The sequence below is a fragment of the Oncorhynchus masou genome, chromosome 33 (assembly GCF_036934945.1).
Source record: "Oncorhynchus masou masou isolate Uvic2021 chromosome 33, UVic_Omas_1.1, whole genome shotgun sequence".
In the NCBI taxonomy this organism is placed as follows: Eukaryota; Metazoa; Chordata; class Actinopteri; order Salmoniformes; family Salmonidae; genus Oncorhynchus; species Oncorhynchus masou.
The window spans coordinates 31,444,238-31,464,383 of NC_088244.1; the positions used below are offsets into that span (position 1 = coordinate 31,444,238).

Consider the following 20,146-nt stretch of genomic DNA (forward strand, 5'->3'; position numbering starts at 1 on the left):
AGACTTTACTAAACACAAGAGGGCTTTGTGTTGGAGACTATTTCTTCCTATTTAAGAAATAAGAGTTAGGTATATCTGTTTGAAAGACGAAATTAGGCTATGCGCTGCTTTATCCATAGATTTGTCGGTAAATTCATCCACCCACCATGCACTCTTTAAATAGCCGACCTCTATGTCAATAAAGGGCTGTGAAGTTAAAACCAACTCGAAATTGAAGGGGTATGACATAGGCCAATCTTTTATTAGATAAAATGGCACAAAAAAAGAACAGGCTTATCCCCTGTTTAGTTTAAGATTTTTAATTAAATAAAAGGTATCCTGTTATATAAAGTGATCTAAAACAGCGCGTTGGTCCGCGAAGCATTATGCTAGAAACAAGCTGTAAAATACCCGGGAAAGACTAGACTCCGATGCATAGGAGGACATCATTGTTTCGTTTCTTTAACATTGAGGCTTCTAAAGCCGGAGAAGAAGAAAAAAAGTAATTTGCTTGGGAAGTAATCTAATTCTGTCGCTATCAATTTATTAAGCAATTCACTTGCTGTACAAAAGAAGATGTTTAAACCCAGACAGCTTTTGGGGAAACACTTTCTCTCGTTGGGTTAAGCCACGGAATAAGAGTAGCCAGCAGTTAAAGCGGCATTGGTAGACCTACTCTGTCTGGGGTGGAAAGGTAGGCCTACTCTGTCTGGGGTGGAAAGGTAGGCCTACTCTGTCTGGAGTGGAAAGGTAGGCCTACTCTGTCTGGGGTGAAAAGGTAGGCCTACTCTGTCTGGGGTGAAAAGGTAGGCCTACTCTGTCTGGGGTGGAAAGGTAGGCCTACTCTGTCTGGAGTGGAAAGGTAGGCCTACTCTGTCTGGGGTGGAAAGGTAGGCCTACTCTGTCTGGGGTGGAAAGGTAGGCCTACTCTGTCTGGGGTGGAAAGGTACAGTGGGGAGAACAAGTATTTGATACACTGCCAATTTTACAGTAGTAGCTATGATAAAATTACAGACATCTACATGCTTTGTAAGTGGGGAAAAACTGCAAAATCGGCAGTGTATCAAATACTTGTTCTTCCCACTGTAGGCCTACTCTCTCTGGGGTGGAAAGGTAGGCCTACCTTTTGACTTTTCATATAACTACTTGCAAACAGGTACAGTTTTGTTGCAAACAAGACACACTGTGTGCTATCAAAATTCATGCGTTGCCATGTAACGCTTACAGGAGGAAGAACAGTTTCTAAAACTGCATAAGGCTCTGATCTGTCCAAGTGAGGGTAAACATGTTCTCTGCTTTCCACTTTGTTCTAATTATTATTTTGGGTATAGGGGAGGGTAATTATTTTTTTATTTTTTTTCAAGTGTTCATGGAGGGTTTAAGAAAAATATATTTCGCTGAAGGGAGGGCCATCCATTTTAATTTCAGGGAGGTCCAATTTTCTCGATATAACCCTTATTATAAATAACACTCACTCACTTAGTTATAGTTGTTTCAAAATATGTAGATTTGGTTTTTATATGATTTAGTTTCAGAAAACATGCGTGGGAGGCTAGGAGCCTCTCCTGCCAGTTTACCGACCAACACAGGATTCCAACTAATTACTGCTATTCCTTTTAAAGGATTTTAGAGAGGGACACAGATTGAGGGGTCCAGCTGTCTGTGACACAAGTGCTCCCTCTAAGACTTAGTTTGACAACAAGTCACGTCAAAATGTGGATCACCATGACAATATGTATATGTGACATCAGTAGATTTATAATTGAACACATTTATGAAGATTTTACACTATTGTGGAGAGATGTACTGCTTGGATTCTTTACATATGATATAAATAATCTGAAACATTATGTAATTAATTTCATTATTATTTTTTCCAAATTTCACATTCACAAATGTAAATTTACAAACAAAAAAACACATTAAGGTCCTTGTGTAATTGTAATGTGATTATTGTACCCCCTAGCGCGATTGTCCATTGTATATAATCTATATATACTTGTGTTCCCTCATGTACTTTCTGTATTGATTTGTTGTTGATAAAAATAATTTTTTAAATAAATACATTTAAAAAATGTTGTGAGTTCTTCACAGGAATATTCAGAGCACTATTCAAATCTGGCAGAAGCCGCAGGAATGATAAAAGCAGAGTTTCTAACTATTTTCAAGGAAAGTAGCTGTTGGTTGCTCCGTTTGTCGCTAGAAGTCGCAAGATGACGTCATTACGTAATAATGACGTCACGTTTACACTTACGCTGTCCCTCAGTCTCTCATTCAATGACAAATTCTCCAAAGTAAAAAATATGTTTACATTTACATTTAAGTCATTTAGCAGACGCTCTTATCCAGAGCGACTTACAAATTGGATGTTTGAAGGAGAACAAAAAGGAACCGATTAAATAATTAGACAGCACAGAAAAAATGTAAGGTAGATAACTTTTTTCGAAAATGTATTTTTTTTACTTAAAAAAAATATGATTATTTATGCCTTGGAGAGCTGTGGTGCCATTTAACAACATGTACCGGATTTAATACATTCGCTCCACTCGCTGCAGCAACGTGGAGAGGACAAGAGGCGAGAGCGGAGAGAGGCTAGGGAGGGAGCAGAGAGTGGCGGGGGAAGGGGGACAAGTGACCGCTGCACACACACACGCGGAACCTCAGAGAGGGAGCAGACTGCAGAGCAGTAAGTAGATCGTTCACAGACTGGCACTCTCTTTTATCTAAATTCTCATTCGCTTCAGGGTGTTTGCAATCACTCTACTCTACATAACTTCATATTTGCCATTGCTGCGGGATATAGGATGGAAATAGACACAGCTAAATGTGACAAACTCCACTATTGGTATTGTGATATGAATTGACATGAGCCTTCATAAGCATTACATAACATTGAGCAAACACAGAGGGGTGAATCATGGTTCCACAGTAAATGCTAATCAGCCCAAACAGCATGAGAAGAACTAATCACTGACTGTCTTTATTGTATGACTCAGTATTAATGCGAATGTCTTCAGGTAGGGACAGTCACTGACCTACATAACTCAGAGGGAAGACAGACAGAGAGAACTAGACTGGTCACAGAGCAGATGAAGGTGGCAAAACAACAAAACATTGATCCCAATTATCTGCTGTTGGAAGTAAACTGTCTACCTGAGAAATAAAATCTGGCAGTCTGGCACCATTATGGAAAAGTAGAGAAAATCTCGCTAGCATTTTAGCAGCATATATTGCTCATCAAATTCCCCGTTTCTGATATAGTTGTCTACCGTGTACCAATGGGCCAATCAAAGGTGTTAACACATTGTTCAAACATCGGTACTTGGTGAATTCAACTGACGTCTTCAGGTCTGTCCCAAGTAAAGTGGTTCAACAAATACCCTTATCAATATGCCATTATGCACAGGAAATGCATTGCTATTTCCACACGCCAAAACAATAGAAAATTCCTTTCTATAGCACAGACAAAGGGAAACTCACCAGATTTTCTTTGGTCTCCCGATTCGGAAAGGTGAGCAAGGCATGTTGGTATCTTGTGTTTTTTATTGTTCTTGTCTAGAGGTTAACTGATAAACACCAGGCTTCTTTACATGATCTCAAAACTGTCATTTGGAAGTTTTAGCAGATTAACTTCCTGCAACAAGTCCTCTTTGTGGGCCTACAAAATAAACAGCACTTTCTGGGAGACCTCTGTCCAAGCCTGCAACGTACATGCAGCCACATGATTCTCATTGGCTTTGTTAGCGGTTTGTTTTTTTTCCACATTAGAGAGATGTTGGGAAAGGTCTTTGAGGTTCTTTTGAAAATGACTCACCTCCACCTATTGTTTTTCAGCTGAATATATTGAAGGAAAGCTGATACCACGTAGAACCTGTGTCATTCAACTTTTCTCTGTTTTAGCATTGATTTAATCCTAATTGGCCATGCCAAGAGGTTGTGCAGACCAATCCAAGACTGCTATTGAGCTCTAAATTACATTCAGCGAATAAGTATTACTATAGAAATGTAAAAAGCCCTGCATTCCCAAATTGTCTTACAGTATCAGGAGGAATGTTCTGCAGTATCAGGAAGTGGTCCTACTCCCCTCTACTCTAATCTCCTCCTGTGTTTCAGGTAGTGCTGAGTAATGCAGGCCTGGTTTTGACCAGACAGAGAATGCATGCTCCTGAGTGAGTACTCCCACAGGGACTAAGCAGAGAGCCTCTGTCCTGGTGCGGTCACACAGCGAGAGAGAGGGGGGTGGAGGTCGGCCTGACATCCAGTGCAACCCTTCAACCTCCAGGACAGCCAGGGAGAGTTGAGCTCCGTCTGCTCCTGTCCGTGTGTCTGCAGTGTCGGTGCCAGGCTCCACATGCCACTCAGCAGCAGAACAGAGCCTTAGCCTTACTTCGCCTGCGCCACCCCGTCCTGCCAACACTACAGAACAGTTAGGCAGTGCCTTTACTGTGATAATGGGACTTGGGACGGGGAGTGCGGCAGACCGGCTGGGCAGGACGGTGTCCCATACTGCTCTCCCTCTCTATCAGTGGCTCGTGTATTACTTTACTCAGTCTGTGGGATCTCAAGTGAAACTGTTAAAGTTTTTATCATAGAGGCGTCAGAGGCAGGTGTCATGACCATAGCCAGCTAGATAGGTTTCCAATATCCCAACCTGATAACTAGCTACCAAGCCATTTCAGGCTATCAATAAAGTAGCATGTCTAACTATCTTAGCAGGCATGCCTGCTGGTAAGTTTGATAAGCTTTAGAAAAGCAAGCAAGTACTGAATAAGACTCCTATTCCTTTCAATCTTTTACCCAGATTTTAGCAGAGAAGCATATTTAGGGTTACGCTACTATATACCAGCGTGGCAGTTATACTAAACTCCTAAGGCATAGAAGTTCTCAAAGAATCAATGTGCATCATTCATTAAAATGACAATGAGGTAAAGAGGTATGCTTAGATAGAATTGGGCATAATGACCATCCTCACGTACTTTGTGCCCCTTCTAAAATAGTGGGTGCATGACGTCTGAGTACTAGTATTTCACTAGTTTCTCACAAACAGAATGTCCTGGGAGGAGACAAAAGCCTTACTCTGTGGAAATCATTCACCTGTATGCAGGGCTCTAGAGTGCGACCAATTTGGTCACATATCTGACAAAACATTTTTGCTGTGAGACCAGTACCTTTATTTTGGGAGCACTGTGTGCCAAAAAAAAGAATCCAATATGTCAGGTCACTTATTGGTTAGAGTATTGGGCCAGTAACGGAAAGGTTGCTGGTTCGAATACCGAGCTGTCAAGGTGAAAAATATGTCAATGCTCGTAGAGACCCATAGACTTCAAGGCATTGCTCAAACACTAGTTAGCATTGGCTTGCAAAACTACTGCCTAACTTCCTTCATACTGGACACAGAGACGTAAAACTAGTATCCACATGTTCATCTGACTCTGGGTAAATATAAAAAGTATCCATTTAACCCTAATTTGCTCCAGGGGCACTGTACTACTATGACTGACTGACTGTGTAAAACAACACATTTCATTGCACCTATCCGGTACGAGACAATGAAACATTCACTGCTCAAACAAGATACACTGTTTACAAATAATAACCAATCATAAAGCTTCAAATGTTTAAATATAGCTATTTAAACCAATCAAACGCCAGGCACACAGCCAATCCCTTTTCATGCAAACATTCCCTCAGAACTGTGAGCGAAGTAATGGCATGAGCTATAGCTAGCAAGAACAACAACAACAATGAAATGTGGTGGAACTGAATCTTTCTTTGACAAAAAACAAATGATGAAAATGATCAACCACAAACAGAAGATGATGATGACCTTCGGAGATGCTGCTACAGATCCATCTCCTCAGAAAAAGAAAAAGCTCTACATGTTCCGAGAGGGGTAGCTTTGCGAATTCAAGTAGCTAAGGAGGGACAAAATTAGCAACACAATGTTCTGTGAGTACTGTCGAAAGTGTGGAGTAATATCAGCAGGAAGACTTATTTTGCCACTGGCCACAGCAACCTAAACCACGAGTTGTTGCTAAAACATTACTTAAGCCAAAAGCACATCAAGTGCATCGGGACAGGGGCTGGAGCAACATCGCTACGTCTACTAGCTACCAGCAGTATTTGACAGGCAACAGGTGACAGCCCAAGCTGGTCAACAGGCAGAGCTAGAGATGACATTTTACACCGCTTACTGCATTACCAAAGAGTAGATGGCTTTTACCAAATTCAGACCCATGTTACTCACCCAGAAAAAAACATTTATGACAAATCAACTCCACATTTGGAAACGTGATGTCCTGTGCAAACATCATTGCTACTATACGGGAAGAGGGTTAGTGTAATCCCGGTTCCTTAGGACATCCAAACCCTAAACGCTAGTTGATTTATTAGCTACATTCAATATCTAAGAAATCGATTAGTCATTGTGAGAGGAGACTAAACATGTATTTAATTAAGTGTCAGTTCATAGTCAGCTTGTTGCTTTTTTACAACATTAATTTTTTTACATAGTTTTGTATTATGTTTTATTATTATCTGTTCGCTAAATGCAGTAATGTATAACAGTTTCCAGTTGCACTTTTAAATACAATGAAAGTTATTTTAATCACCTATATACATATTATTTTGCACTTTTGAATACAATCAATCTACTGTTTTGTACGTTACATTTGTCTGTCCAAAACTAATAATCTATGGGTGCGTTCGTAAATTCACTCTGGAGTGCCAGAGAATGCTCAGTGTGTGGTCTGGGCATTCCTAAATTCAGAGCTTTGTCAGATGGCTCTCGGAGCGTTTAGAGCGCACTCTGGATGCTCTGACCGAGGAGTAGGGTGATCCGAGCGTTCTGACAACAACTGCAGTCTAACACACAAGCTAAAGTTAGCTAGCTATTTCCAGACATAAATTAGAGAACACCCCACTCTAACCATTTTACTCACCGTAGCAAAGCTGGTTAGGCTGTTTTCATGTTATCCAGAGCGTTGGTGACTGTAACTGTGCTTCTGTCAACAATTTAATTATGCTTTTTTTGCCAATGTTTACTGACACTGGCCATATTCAATGGGTGTTGAACGTTCCTAAATTCATCAGTTATTCCGTGCTCTGGCACACTCAGACGAGAGTGCTCTGAAATCAGAGTAGATAGCCAGAGTGAATTTCTGAACACACCCTAAATAAATAGGTTTGTTGTTGCACTTTTGAATACAATTATTAAAAGTAGTTTTTATTCTGTCTTTCCCATTCTCTTGTGATGCGTTCTACATAATCAAGGTAACAACTGATGAAAATTGAGAATGATAGGACAGTCATTTTCAGTAAAAAGAGTATTTTTTTTCTGGTGCTCCTAAATTTTGTCTGGTGCTCCTTACTTTTTGAAGTTAGGCACAACCGTGCTATCAATGAGAACAGTTCATTTAGAGCCCTGCCTGTATGTATCCTTCACATACAATAAGTTGTCCTTAAGTTGCAGTGTAACTGATACTACATGACGCAGAATCAGAAGAAGAGGAACTCACCATATGCTTCTGGCCCTGGAGAAAGTCTTGTCCACTCTGAAAAGAAAAAGAGAGGTGAGAGTTAGTCTAGCTGCTGCCTCTATTATCCATTTACTGTAATAATGTTTAATACTGTCCTTGTGATCCACAGTTATAGAATAGATGTCTAAAACTGACATTTGTACCAATGCTGCTTCTCACAATCCAGCTTTCTCAATCTATTTTAATCAACCACTGTAATGTGGGGTAACCCAAGAGCACTGGCACCAACATGAATAGTTAATGTTTTTTTTGTTTTCTAACAAAGAGAGACAGTGCTATACATAAGGTCTTCTATTGATCTCACAGGGAGTACAGCAGTCTGCTTGGCTACACAATACATTGCTTTTAAGTTTGAGCTGAGAAAAAGGATGGTGTACAGCACTACTTCAGTTCAGTAAACATGGCCATTTCAGCTCAGTGCCGTAAACACTATAATACAGAAAATGCGTTGGGGAGTAGCAGTTACTCTAAATAACTAAGTGGCACTTGTAGGGATCGGTGCCAGTCCTGCATTTCCTGACACACAAACTCCACTTGTTCCATTACTGAATGCAGGGTGCACCCGTCTTTCAAACAAAGCATGCTCGCATGACCAGGACTTCCTAAAGACCTCTTGAGCTTCATGTGACATTTTGAAACCAGTGGTGTTCATATGGCTCTAGTCATATGATCAAATGATACACCGTGGATGTGAATTAAATCAACTGCCAGCCTGTGATTCTCAATTTATGTCAGTAGATGGTACAATGGGACTTGGTACACAAACACATTTTTTGATCTGGCCCAGTCTTGCTTTTGGACTCCTACAGTCTATTCTCCAGGACGAGCATGACTAAGGGGTCGGTGCTCTGTAGTGATTGTTGGGAACTAGTGAGTGGGATGTTTGAGATGTCTAAACGACCTCCTACAGCTGTCTCCTCTACTGTGGATCTGATCTCACGCTAATGTTTCCCCCCTACTGGGATGACAGTCCATGATCAGATGTCCAGGGTCACATCCCAAATGGCACCCTATTACCTATATAGTATGCTACTTTTCACCAGGGCCCATATGACTGGACAAAAGAAGTGCACTATGTAGGGAATAGGGTGCCATTTTGGGACTTTTTTGGGACTCCACCCAGACTCCCAGTGGAGTTTCAGGAATCCAGGCCTCTTACTCATCTTTCCATGGATCTCTGTCTATTCTGTCACCAGGAGTCGTCTGCATTTTCTATGGACTCACAACCCAACTTACATCCCAGGAATCCCAGTACCATTACTGGAAATAGAGCTGGTATGAACATTCTGATGGTTGACCTCTTTGCATCACAAGATAGGCCTAAAATGCCTTCAAAAAGTATTCACACCCCTTGACTTTTTCCACATTTTGTTGTGTTACAAAGTGGGATTAAACTATGTCAGTTTTTTGTCAAAGATCTACACAAAATACTCATGTCAAAATGGAAGAAGAATTAAATATATATTTTTTATTAAATGGTCAAATGAAACACTAATATATTTCATTAGATAAGTATTCTACCCCCTGAGTCAATACATGTCAGAATCACTTTTAGAAGCCATTACAGCTTTCTGGGTAAGTCTCTTAAGAACTTTGCCAACCTGGATTGTACAATATTTGCCCATTGTTCTTTTTAAAATATTCAAGCTCTGTCAAGTTGATTGTTGATCATTGCTAGATAGTCATTTTCAAGTCTTGCGATAGATTTTCAAGCCGATTTAACTAGGCCACTCAGAAACATTCAATGTTGTCTTGGCAAGTAACTCCAGTGTATATCTGGCCTTGTGTTTCAGGTTATATTCCTGCTGAAAGATGGAGTTGTCTGATGGAAAGCAGACTGAACCAGGTTTTCATCTAGGACTTTGCCTGGGTTTAGCTCTATTCTTTTTCTTTTTATCCTTAAACTCCCGAGTCCTTACAGATGACAAGCATATCCATAACATGATGCAGTCACCACCATGCTTGAAAATTTGAGGAGTGGTACTCAGTAATGCGTTGTATTGGATTTGCCCCAAACATAACACTTTGTATTCAGGACAAAAAGTACATTTCCTTGCCACATTTTTTTCAGTATGACTTTGTTGCTAACAGGATGCATGTTTTGGAATATTTGTATTCTGTACGGGCATCCTTCTTTTCACTCTGTCAATTAGATTAGTATAGTGGAGTAACTACAATGTTGTTGATCCAACATCAGTTCTACTATCACAGCCATTAAACTCTAACTGTTTTAATGTCACCATTGGCCTCATGGTGAAATCCCTGAGGGGTTTTCTTCCTCTCTGTCAACTGAGTTAGGAACGGACGCATGTATCTTTGTAGTGACTGGGTGTATTGATACACCATCCAAAATGTAATTAATAACAAATTGATGTACAATGTCTGCTTTATTTTTTGTAAAAAACATTTTTACATATCTACCAATAGGTGCTCTTTTTTGCAAGGCATTGGAAAACCTCTGAACTGTCACTGAATCTGTGCTTGAAATTCTGACCCTTCACTTTTACCAAATTTTGTTAAGTTCCAGCTTTATTCTAAAATGGATTCAAAGAAAAAAATCCTCAATCTACACACAATACCCCATAACGACAAAGTAATTATTCAGACCCTTAGCTATGAGAGCTCAGGTGCATCCTGTTCCCATTGATCATCCTTGAGATGTTTATACAACTTGATTGGAGTCCACCTATGGTAAATTCCTTTCATTGGATATGATTTGGAAAGTCACACATCTGTCTATATAAAGGTCCCACAATTGACAGTGCATGTCAGAGCAAAAACCAAGCCATGAGGTTGAAAGAATTGTCTGTAGAGCCCCGAGACAGGATTGTATCGAGGCACAGATCTGTGGAAGGGTGCCAAAACATTTCTGCAGCATTCAAGGTCCCCAAGAACACAGTGGCCTCCATCATTATTAAATGGAAGAAGTTTGGAACCACCAAGATTCTTCCTATAGCTGGCCACCCGGCCAAACTGAGAAATCGGGGGAGAAAGGCCTTGGTCAGTGAGGTGACCAAGAACCCGATGCTCACTCTGACAGAGCTCCAGAGCTCCTCTGTGGAGATGGGAGAACCTTCCAGAAGGACAACCATCTCTGCAGCACTCCACCAATCAGGCATTTATGGTAGAGTGGCTAGACGGAAGCCGCTCCTCAGTAAATGGCACAACAGCCCGGTTGGAGTTTTCCATAAGGCACCTAAAGACACTCAGACCATGAGAAACAAGATTCTATGGTCTGATGAAACCAAGATTGAACTCTTTGGCCTGAATGGCAAGAGTCACATCTGGAGGAAACCTGGCACCATCCCTACGGTGAAGCATGGTGGTGGCAGCATTATGCTGTAGGGATGTTTTTCAGTGGCAGGGACTGGGAGACTAGTCAGGATCGAGGGAAAGATGAACAGAGCAAAGTACAGAGAGATCTTTGGTGAAAACCTGCTCCAGAGCGCTCAGGACCTCAGACTGGGGTGAAAGTACACCTTCCAACAGTACAACAACCCTAAGCATACAGCCAAGACAACACAGGAGTGGCTTCGGGACAAGTCTCTGAATGTCCTTGAGTTGCCCAGCCAGAGCCCGGACTTGAACCCGATTGAATATCTCTGGAGTGACCTGAAAATAGCTGTGCAGCGACGCTCCCCATCCAACTTGACAGAGCTTGAGAGGATCTGCAGAGAAGAATGGGAGACACTCCCCAAATATAGGTGTGCCAAGCTTGTAGCATCATACCCAAGATGACTCAAGGCTGTAATCGCTGTCAAAGGTGCTTCAACAAAGTACCGAGTAAAGGGTCTGAATAATTGTGTAAACATTTAAGTTTGTTTTTAATAAATCTGCAAACATTTATAAAAATCGGTTTTCACTTTATAATTACATGGTATTGTGTGTAAATTGATGAGGACATGTTTTTTTTATTTGATACATTTTAGAATAAGGCTGTAACACACATTTTTGGGGAAAAAAGTCAAGGTGTCTAAATACTTTCCGAATGCACTGTACAGCATGTGTTGGGTACAGAGATGGGGTAGTTATTCAAAAATCATGTTCAACACCATTATTGCACATGCAACTTATCTGATTTGTTAAGCAACTTTTTACTACTGAAGTCATTTAAGCTTGCCATAACAAAGAGGTTGAATACTTATTGACTCAAGACATTTCAGCTTTTAATTTCTAAAACATAATTCCATTTTGACTTACACACAATCTACATTTAATCCATTTTAAATGCAGACTGTAACACAACAAATTATGGAAAAATTCAAGGGTTGTGAATACTTTCTGAAGGCGTTGTATATATCATTTGACCCAGACTTGTTTTTTGTACAAACTGCAAGCAAAAACAAACAAATCAATCAATGTCATGCACACCGTTTTCACCTTCAGCCTTGTCTACAGGCTCAATCTTTCAGCAAAACTCAAAGGTTTTTCAAAGATGAATGGACACAACAGGCATTTTCCACTGGAAATACTGCACTAACTGTAAGTCACTCTAGCTAAATGACTAAAATGCATGTAAATATATACATGGTTGATTGAAATACTGATGTCACGGAATAGAATACAGTGTTACTTCCACTGTAACGATGTGCGCTGAGAGTCTGGAAGCAACTTCATGGAGTGAGTGATTTAATCAATAAACAAAACATAATACGAAACACGAACAACGCACAGACATGAAACAGAAACAATAATAAAGAAACCAAAGACAGTTACATATAGGGCAGGTAATCAAGGAGGTGATGGAGTCCAGGCGAGTGTCATTATGTGCGTAACCACGGTGACAGGTGTGCACCATAATGAGCCTGGTGACCTAGAGGCCCGGAGAGGGAGCACACGCAATATCCACAGCCTTATTTAATCATGTACTGATATTTTGTTCCGTTTGAAGAAAGACCCATGTGGTCACTTTACAGAACTAATAAAATCCTTAAAGCAACTACCTCTTTCTCAGAATATACTCTTTCTCAGAATATATATACTGAGAATATACTGCCTCGTTCATACCCAGGCTGTGTCACAGCTGGCCGTAACCGGGAGACCCATGAGGCGGCGCACAATTGGCCCAGCATTTCCGGGTTAGGGGAGTGTTTGGCCGGCCTGGATGTCCTTGTCCCATCGTGCTCTAGCGCCTCCTTGTGGCGGCCCAGAGGCCTATGCACGCTGACTTCGGTCGGCAGTTGTCCAGTGTTTCCTCCATCACATTGGTGCAACAGAGTCGTGTTTTGGAGGACGCATGGCTCTCGACCTTCGCCTCTCCCGAGTCCGTACGGGAGTTGCAGCGATGAGACAACACCGTAACTACTCATTTGGATATATCAAGAAATTGGGGTGGAAAAGGTACAAAAATAAAAAGAAAGAAAAAGAAAATACAGCCTCACTGAGGGGAAAGGGACAATAATCCACAGGGGTAAGATGAATGGTAAAGGTACTTTCACTAATCACTGTCCTTCTCATTCTTAAAGGAGGACTACTGTCATGTTGTGACAATAGTCCTGAGGGTGCTGTAAGCCTGACATGTGTGCTGTAGTTATAACATTGTATACAGTACAAAAAATACATACATTTCCTTTGGTAGAATAAATTTTAAACTGCTTGGAAGGAGTAAGCATTAACTGCATCGGGATATTATGTTAAGAATTGTAGTGCAGGCTTCATGAGCATCACAAGCATAATGTTTTCTAATCTTTAAAAATTGTGGGTCCCACCCATTCTCAGGTTGCATGGAATTCCCATAAAATGAAATCAAGCCAGGGTGCGGCTAGATTCTTGGTCAATGCAGGCTCCAACCTAAAATACCTGCTGGGAATATGTTCTGTCCTGTTCTATTTTCCATCAGAAAGGGGGTTGCTCAGCTCAACAATGTGAGGAGACGAACATGGGTTGCAAGCTAGTGTAGACACAAGCTTTGGTTCACTTCAAAACAAGACTCTGACCTCTCTCTAAACACTAAGCTACACACTGTCAAACATGTCGCTAGGCCTACACTAAATATTTGTTAGGCAACATTTGACATGTTGACAGATAAGGACATGAAGCTGCTCATTTTCATTCTTGTTATTGAAGTGTGAGGTGTATGTAGGGGGTGTGAGTGTGTGTGTACATAGCGTGTACTTATGTAGTGTAAGGTGTAGCCTACTTTACTTGACAGGATAATTGCCCTAGTTTTATTAACTGGGTTGAGGGTGAGGCCAATACAAAGGGAATGAGAAACTACTCTGGAGAAGAAACTGTAACCATTTGTTTACTATCATAAATGAAAATACTCGTATTAATATTATGCTGACATAAGGCTATCATTATGTTGGAGGTATAATGTTATCAACTGAAAAAGTGTAAATGTTCCCACAATAATGAAACCTGACCTTTTATCTGATTCAATATCACTGCTACCAGCACAGAGTGGAATTCCACTAGCAACACAAAGCTAGCCTTACCTTGGGCTGGGTTTCGAATAGAAAAGTGCTGACACTAAATCACATGTGTCAAACGCATTCCACCGAGGGCCAAGTGTCTGCGGGTGTTTGCTCCTCCCTTGTACTTGATTTATGAATTAAGGTCACTGATTAGTAAGGAACTCCACTCACCTGGTTGTCTAGGTCTTAACTGACACTAGGCCCTCCATGGAATGAGTTTGACACCCATGCACTAAATGGTGATCCTTCACCTTTATCAGCAGGACAACAGTACTTTCTGTTTGTCTCTCTGACTCCGAGCAGGATGGAGTGTTTTAGGCAATGCAGCATATGCATTATAATACGAGTCTGAGTCATACTGTATTTTCACATTCTCAGCCTGTTTGCCTGGCCATGTCCAACCTAACATGCTTTGCACCACATGGCCCCCAAGCAAAGATGTACTGTGGCTTGAGTTAAGTCTCTTGTTAAAGTAAGAAGTCATGGTTGAGTAGAGCTCAAGTAAATACACACATGGACTGCAGATCTGCAGGTGGTGTGAAACAGCTAAGAGGGTGAAAAATACACCTGATCCAAGCAAGAATACTGTTTCTTCATGCCTCTCCTCCACAGTTCGGTATCTTAACCCAATGAGTCCCACCATCATGCTAGCGTGATTTAGGACTTCTAAACCGTCTAAAACATAGGTTATTTGAGCTACAGACTTTTGGGTTGTACCATTAGATTTGTATATTTCTAGCATCTGTTGGTACCAACCAGTGGTACAGTTCAAGTCAGAAGTTTACATACACCTTAGCCAAATACATTTAAACTCAGTTTTTCACAATTCCTGACAAATAATCCTAGTAAAAATTCCCTGTCTTGTGTCAGTTAGGAACATCACTTTATTTTAAGAATGTGAAATGTCAGAAAAATAGTAGAGAATGATTTATTTCAGCTTTTATTTCTTTCATCACATTTCCAGTGGAACAGAAGTTTACATACACTCAATTAGTATTTGGTAGCATTGCCTTTAAAATGGTTTAACTTGGGTCAAACATTTCAGGTAGACTTCCACAAGCTTCCCACAATAAGTTGGGTGAATTTTGGCCCATTCCTCCTGAGAGCTAGTGTAACTGAGTCAGGTTTGTAGGCCTCCTTGCTCACACTTTTTCAGTTCTGCCCACAAATGTTCTATATAGTTGAGGTCAGGGCTTTGTGATGGCCACTCCAATACCTTGACTTTGCTGTCCTTAAGCTATTTTTCCACAACTTTGGAAGTATGCATAGGGACATTGTCCAGTTGGAAGACCCATTTGCGACCAAGCTTTAACTTCCTGACTGATGTCTTGAGGTGTTGCTTCAATATATCCAAATAATTTTCCTGCCTCATGATGTCATCTATTTTCTGAAGTGCACCAGTCCCTCCTGCAGCAATTTTTTTTCTGAGGATTTGGCTGATTTCTTTTTGATTTTCCCATGATGTCAAGCAAAAGAGTCACTGAGTTTGAAGGTAGGCCTTGAAATACATCCACAGGTACACCTCCAATTGACTCAAATGATGTCAATTAACCTATCAGAAGCTTCTAAAGCCATGACATAATTCTCTGGAATTTTCCAAGCTGGTTAAAGTGTATGTAACTTAGTGTATGTAAACTTCTGACCCAATGGAATTGTGATACAGTGAATTATAAGTGAAATAATCTGTCTGTAAACAATTGTTGGAAAAATGACTTGTGTCATTCACAAAGTAGATGTCCTAACCGACTTGCCAAAACTATAGTTTGTTAACAAGAAATTTGTGGAGTGGTTGAAAAACTAGTTTTAATGACTCCAACCTAAGTGTATGTAAACTTCTGACTTCAACTGTATGTGTGATTAGTGGGGGCTTAGCAAGAGCGGTGTTTGTGAGACAAGGGCGGATCCCGAAGGGGCCCCGGGGAAGGTTATTTTTTTTACAAAAACATCTGTAGGTAGAGTCAGAATGGTTTGAGCTACAAACTACTAAAATCTATGAAAAGCTGAGACTCCCACGAACATGCACATGTAACATGTTTTGCTCTATGATGCTCACAAACTACACAAGAGTCATTAAAAGGTAAGGAGTTCTTCTACATAGAAGATCACAGTATTATTGTGCCTATAATACTGTAATAAGCTCACATAGTAGCTGTCACAAACTCCACACAGTTGTCACTGACTAGTTGGATATTCATTTTCCACTGAGAAAACCATTTTTGTACTTACAGCATTCATATAAATACATTTTTATCAGGTTTTTGCTTTGGCAGACCTCATGTCAATAAAATCATGAATGCAACTGTTGATGTCAAATTGTCTTGTGTTCTACTTGTAGCCCTGGTTGTCCTGAAAAGAAAATAGTTCAACACTTCATTGTGAGGGTAAATATTAAGGCTGGACAAGCAGATAAATGAAAGTCAGATAAATGAAAAGCAGATTTTTGCTGGGGTCTTGGGACTGATAGTGAAAGAACAGCCCTTAGCCGTGGTACAGTATATTGGTCATATACCACACCCATTCAGGCCTTATTGCTTAAAAATAAGCTAGTCGTTTCCATGGAAACAGCGAGGAAAAGACAGCTTGAGGCTCGTCTCACAGACAGACACTGGCCCAAACCTTGAATGGCGTAGCATCCAAGAAGTTGTCAGTGTTAAAGTTTAGCTCTTTACATGTCCCTCAGATTTCAACTGACCATTTCCCACCTTGTCTTATATTTGTGAGATGATTCACTGTCCCATAGAGAAACACAGGAGGAGCACAGCAGGACCCTCACATTGCTTCCACCGGGACATGGGATGTCACTTCAGGCAACAGCGTAATACCCACAATACCACTTGGCAAAAAAACTGCTTTGCATATCTCTGTCAATTTTTTAAAATGCAAGAATAGAAATGTCATTTTCTAAAATAACTTATGCCAACAATTTTAGCAATTGAGTCATCACCGGGCAAGATTGCAAAGGAGGTCGTGAGGGGATTGTAAGAGAATTCAGCTGAAAGCTCAAACAACAGTCTTCTTCTAGCTCCTGTGTATTGGTTGCCAAATAGGAACACTACCAGGACTTGGTCCATCTATTTTTCATTTGATGATCATTTGAAATGCAGAATAACAACATTGGAATAATGCAGTAGTGGTGCATGGGAAAATCACTGGGGAAGCTAATCCAGAAAAAAAGCCATATTACAACCTGTGTTGTGAGAACTGCGTTGTTTGCTCTATAACCTGCTAGTGATATATAGGCCTAAGGCCGAGACAATAAGAAGACACAGTGGCAGAATAAATTCAACCACACATTTATTTTAGTACAAAATCGGAGAGCAACATCTTGAAGTGAAGTCCACAAAACAGATCGCTTGTAACAAACAGTTACATGACCTACAGCATGGTCAAGCAAGGTAATGTTTCCGACATTTTTGGACTACTAAAACAACTATTGATTTTGAACAGCAGAGAGTTACCGCAAGTCGCAGAGAAAACAGGAGCTGCCTCCACTATTCCAGCACCATTTCAACATCATCTCACCTTTGCTTAGTCTAATACAGCAACAACTAAAAGATACCAAAGAATATATAGTTCAATTAACGTGTTGAATGTCCATCCTCTCAGTCCAGGGGCACAATGTATCAATTAATGGTTGGATCATAATCACCTTTATAATCATTGTCCAGTACAGAGAATTAAGTACAACCACATGTCAAAATCCCTAACTCTGCATTTGAATAAAGTGGAATAAAGCTGATTCTATCATCCACACTTCCACTATTCAACTGACTAGAATGACTGTGATGGAAATAGAAACTTCTCATAAAAATAGATTGGAAAGAGAAAAAAAACACAAAAAGCCTCTGGACAAATGGATGCCACACCATCCTCCCATTCAATGTCTGACAAACAAATATTGGCCAACAACAATAGTGAATGAGCCCAGGTCCAGGGCCAGCAGGCTGACTGTACTGTATAATGTGGGCAGCTGAATGAGCCCATTGACGGAGTAAATGAGAGTGAAGTGGCTGAATGTGCACATTGATGCTCCAATACAGTGGAGTACAGTGTAGCTGGGACTATGAACACACAATGGTACCAGAGCAGAGCATGGCGATGCTGATAGGCTATGCTGTCGCTAGCCCTGCCATAACAGATCAGACCAGTCACCTCTGAGACAGACAGAGAAACACATGCTCTGTTCATCTTTCCCTCCATCCTGACTAGTCTCCCAGTCCCTGCCGCTGAAAAACATCCCCACAGCATGATGCTGCCACCACCATGCTTCACCGTAGGGACGGTGCCAGGTTACCTCCAGGCATTCAGGCCAAAGAGTTCAGTCTTGGTTTCATCAGACCAGAGAATCTTGTTTCTCATGGTCTGTGTCCTTTAAGTGTCTTTTGGTAAACTCCAAGCAGGCTGTCATGTGGCTTTTTACTGAGGAGTGGCTTCTGTCTGGCCACTCTACCATAATGACCTGATTGGTGGAGTGCTGCAGAGATGGTTGTCCTTCTGGAAGGTTCACCCATCTCCACAGGGAAACTCTAGAGCTCTGTCAGATTGACCATCGGGTTATTGGTCACCTCCCTGACCAAGGCCCTGCTCCCCCGATTGCTCAGTTTGGCCAGGCGGCCAGTTAAGGGACGAGTCTTGGCGGTTCCAAACAAGAATGGAGGCCACTGTGTTCTTGGGGACCTTCAATGCTGTAGACAGTTTTTGGTACCCATCCCCAGATCTGTGCCTCGACACAATCCTGTCTCGGAGCTCTACGGACAATTCCTTCAAATCTCATGGCTTGGTTTTTGCTCTCAAATCAATCCTCTCAAATCAATTGAATTTACCACAGGTGGACTCCAATCAAGTTGTAGAAACATCTCAAGGATGATCAATGGAAGCAGGATGCACCTGAGCTCAATTTCGAGTCTCATAGCAAAGGGTCTGAATCCTGATTTTTTTTAATAGATTTGCTGTTTTTGCTTTGACATTATGGGGTATTTTATGTATATTGATGAGGATTAGTTGTTTTATTTAATATATTTTAGAATAAGGCTGTGAAGTAACAAAATGTGGAAAAGGTCTAGGTGTCTGCATACTTTCCGAATGCACTGTACAACCAAAATTAGCTTGACATCCCTGCCCTAGAGGCACCATTTCATCCAATTGTAGAGCGCCTTGGAGATTATTCCACAAGAAGGTGCAAAAAAACTCAAATGAGATTTTCCTAACTCAGTGGAGATAGAAGGGATCTCCAGAGTTAGCCATCCCTGAGACCGGGTCTGGTATCTCGTATGTGTGTAAATTATCAATGAAGTAAGGTACGGCGGAAGTTTATGCTGTATAGGGCTTTTACAGTATAACCAAAAAGACTGCAATGCGTCGATCTACGAGACTTCAAAGAGGGCCAGCCTATTTTCTAATACAGAATTCAGTGATGTCTACTGAACCTATCGCCCATATTAAAGCATAGTGTGCTATGATGAACTGCATCCAATGGCTTCAATACAGTGGCAGCTGCATTCATATAGACAATATCGCCATAGTCTATAACCGGTATGATTTGGCATGACCTATTCCTATGACATAATCCCCTTATAAATAATAATTTCTTAACTAACTCATCAACATTCTTTCTGAAAGATAGATTTTCGTCAATCCAGATGCCCAGATATTTATTAAAGGGGGACACGATCAATGAGGGCACCATCTAATTTACATATGCATAAATCATCAGTTCAACAAAGGCTTTCTGCAAAACAATAAAGGCAGATTGAAGCTCTGAAAGAGCCTGGTCAACCTTGGGGGAAATAGCCTACACAACAGTGTAATCTGCATACAGGTGTATTTTACACTTTTTTTGCAGATAGATCAACATTGTTTATATACATTTAAAAGTAAAAGACCTAAAATCAATCCCTGTGGGACACCTTTCGTAAAATCAAGGAAACCTGAACACCATCAGAAAAAACACATTGTGTCAAGTCATTTTCAAACCAATTACATGACACCAGATCCATTTTTATTTTATTTATCTGTTATTTTACCAGGTAAGTTAACTGAGAACACGTTCTCATTTGCAGCAACGACCTGGGGAATAGTTACAGGGAGAGGAGAGGGATGAATGAGCCAATTGTAAACTGGGGATTATTAGGTGACAGTTTGAGGGCCAGATTGGGAATTTAGCCAGAACACCAGGGTTAACACACCTACTCTTATGATAAGTGCCATGGGATC

General features: G+C 40.8%; 1 protein-coding gene and 1 long non-coding RNA gene across 4 annotated transcripts in view; one reads left to right on the forward strand and one right to left on the reverse strand.

Annotated features, from left to right (window-relative positions):
* Window positions 1–20,146, reverse strand: part of LOC135528253 (rap1 GTPase-activating protein 1-like) — an 88,306-nt gene that overhangs the window by 61,442 nt on the left and 6,718 nt on the right. For 2 of the 3 annotated variants that reach the window (XM_064957212.1, XM_064957210.1), the window contains exon 2: window positions 7,497–7,532. In XM_064957212.1, the coding sequence (XP_064813284.1) occupies window positions 7,497–7,532 (36 nt within the window). Of the gene's footprint in view, window positions 1–3,459; window positions 3,745–7,496; window positions 7,533–20,146 lie in introns of those variants that run through there. The other variant, XM_064957211.1, reaches the window with a different exon arrangement.
* LOC135528255 (uncharacterized) lies at window positions 1,966–12,203 on the forward strand. The gene is made up of 3 exons (XR_010453525.1): window positions 1,966–2,665; window positions 4,093–7,550; window positions 9,311–12,203. It is a non-coding gene; the product is annotated as an uncharacterized LOC135528255 (long non-coding RNA).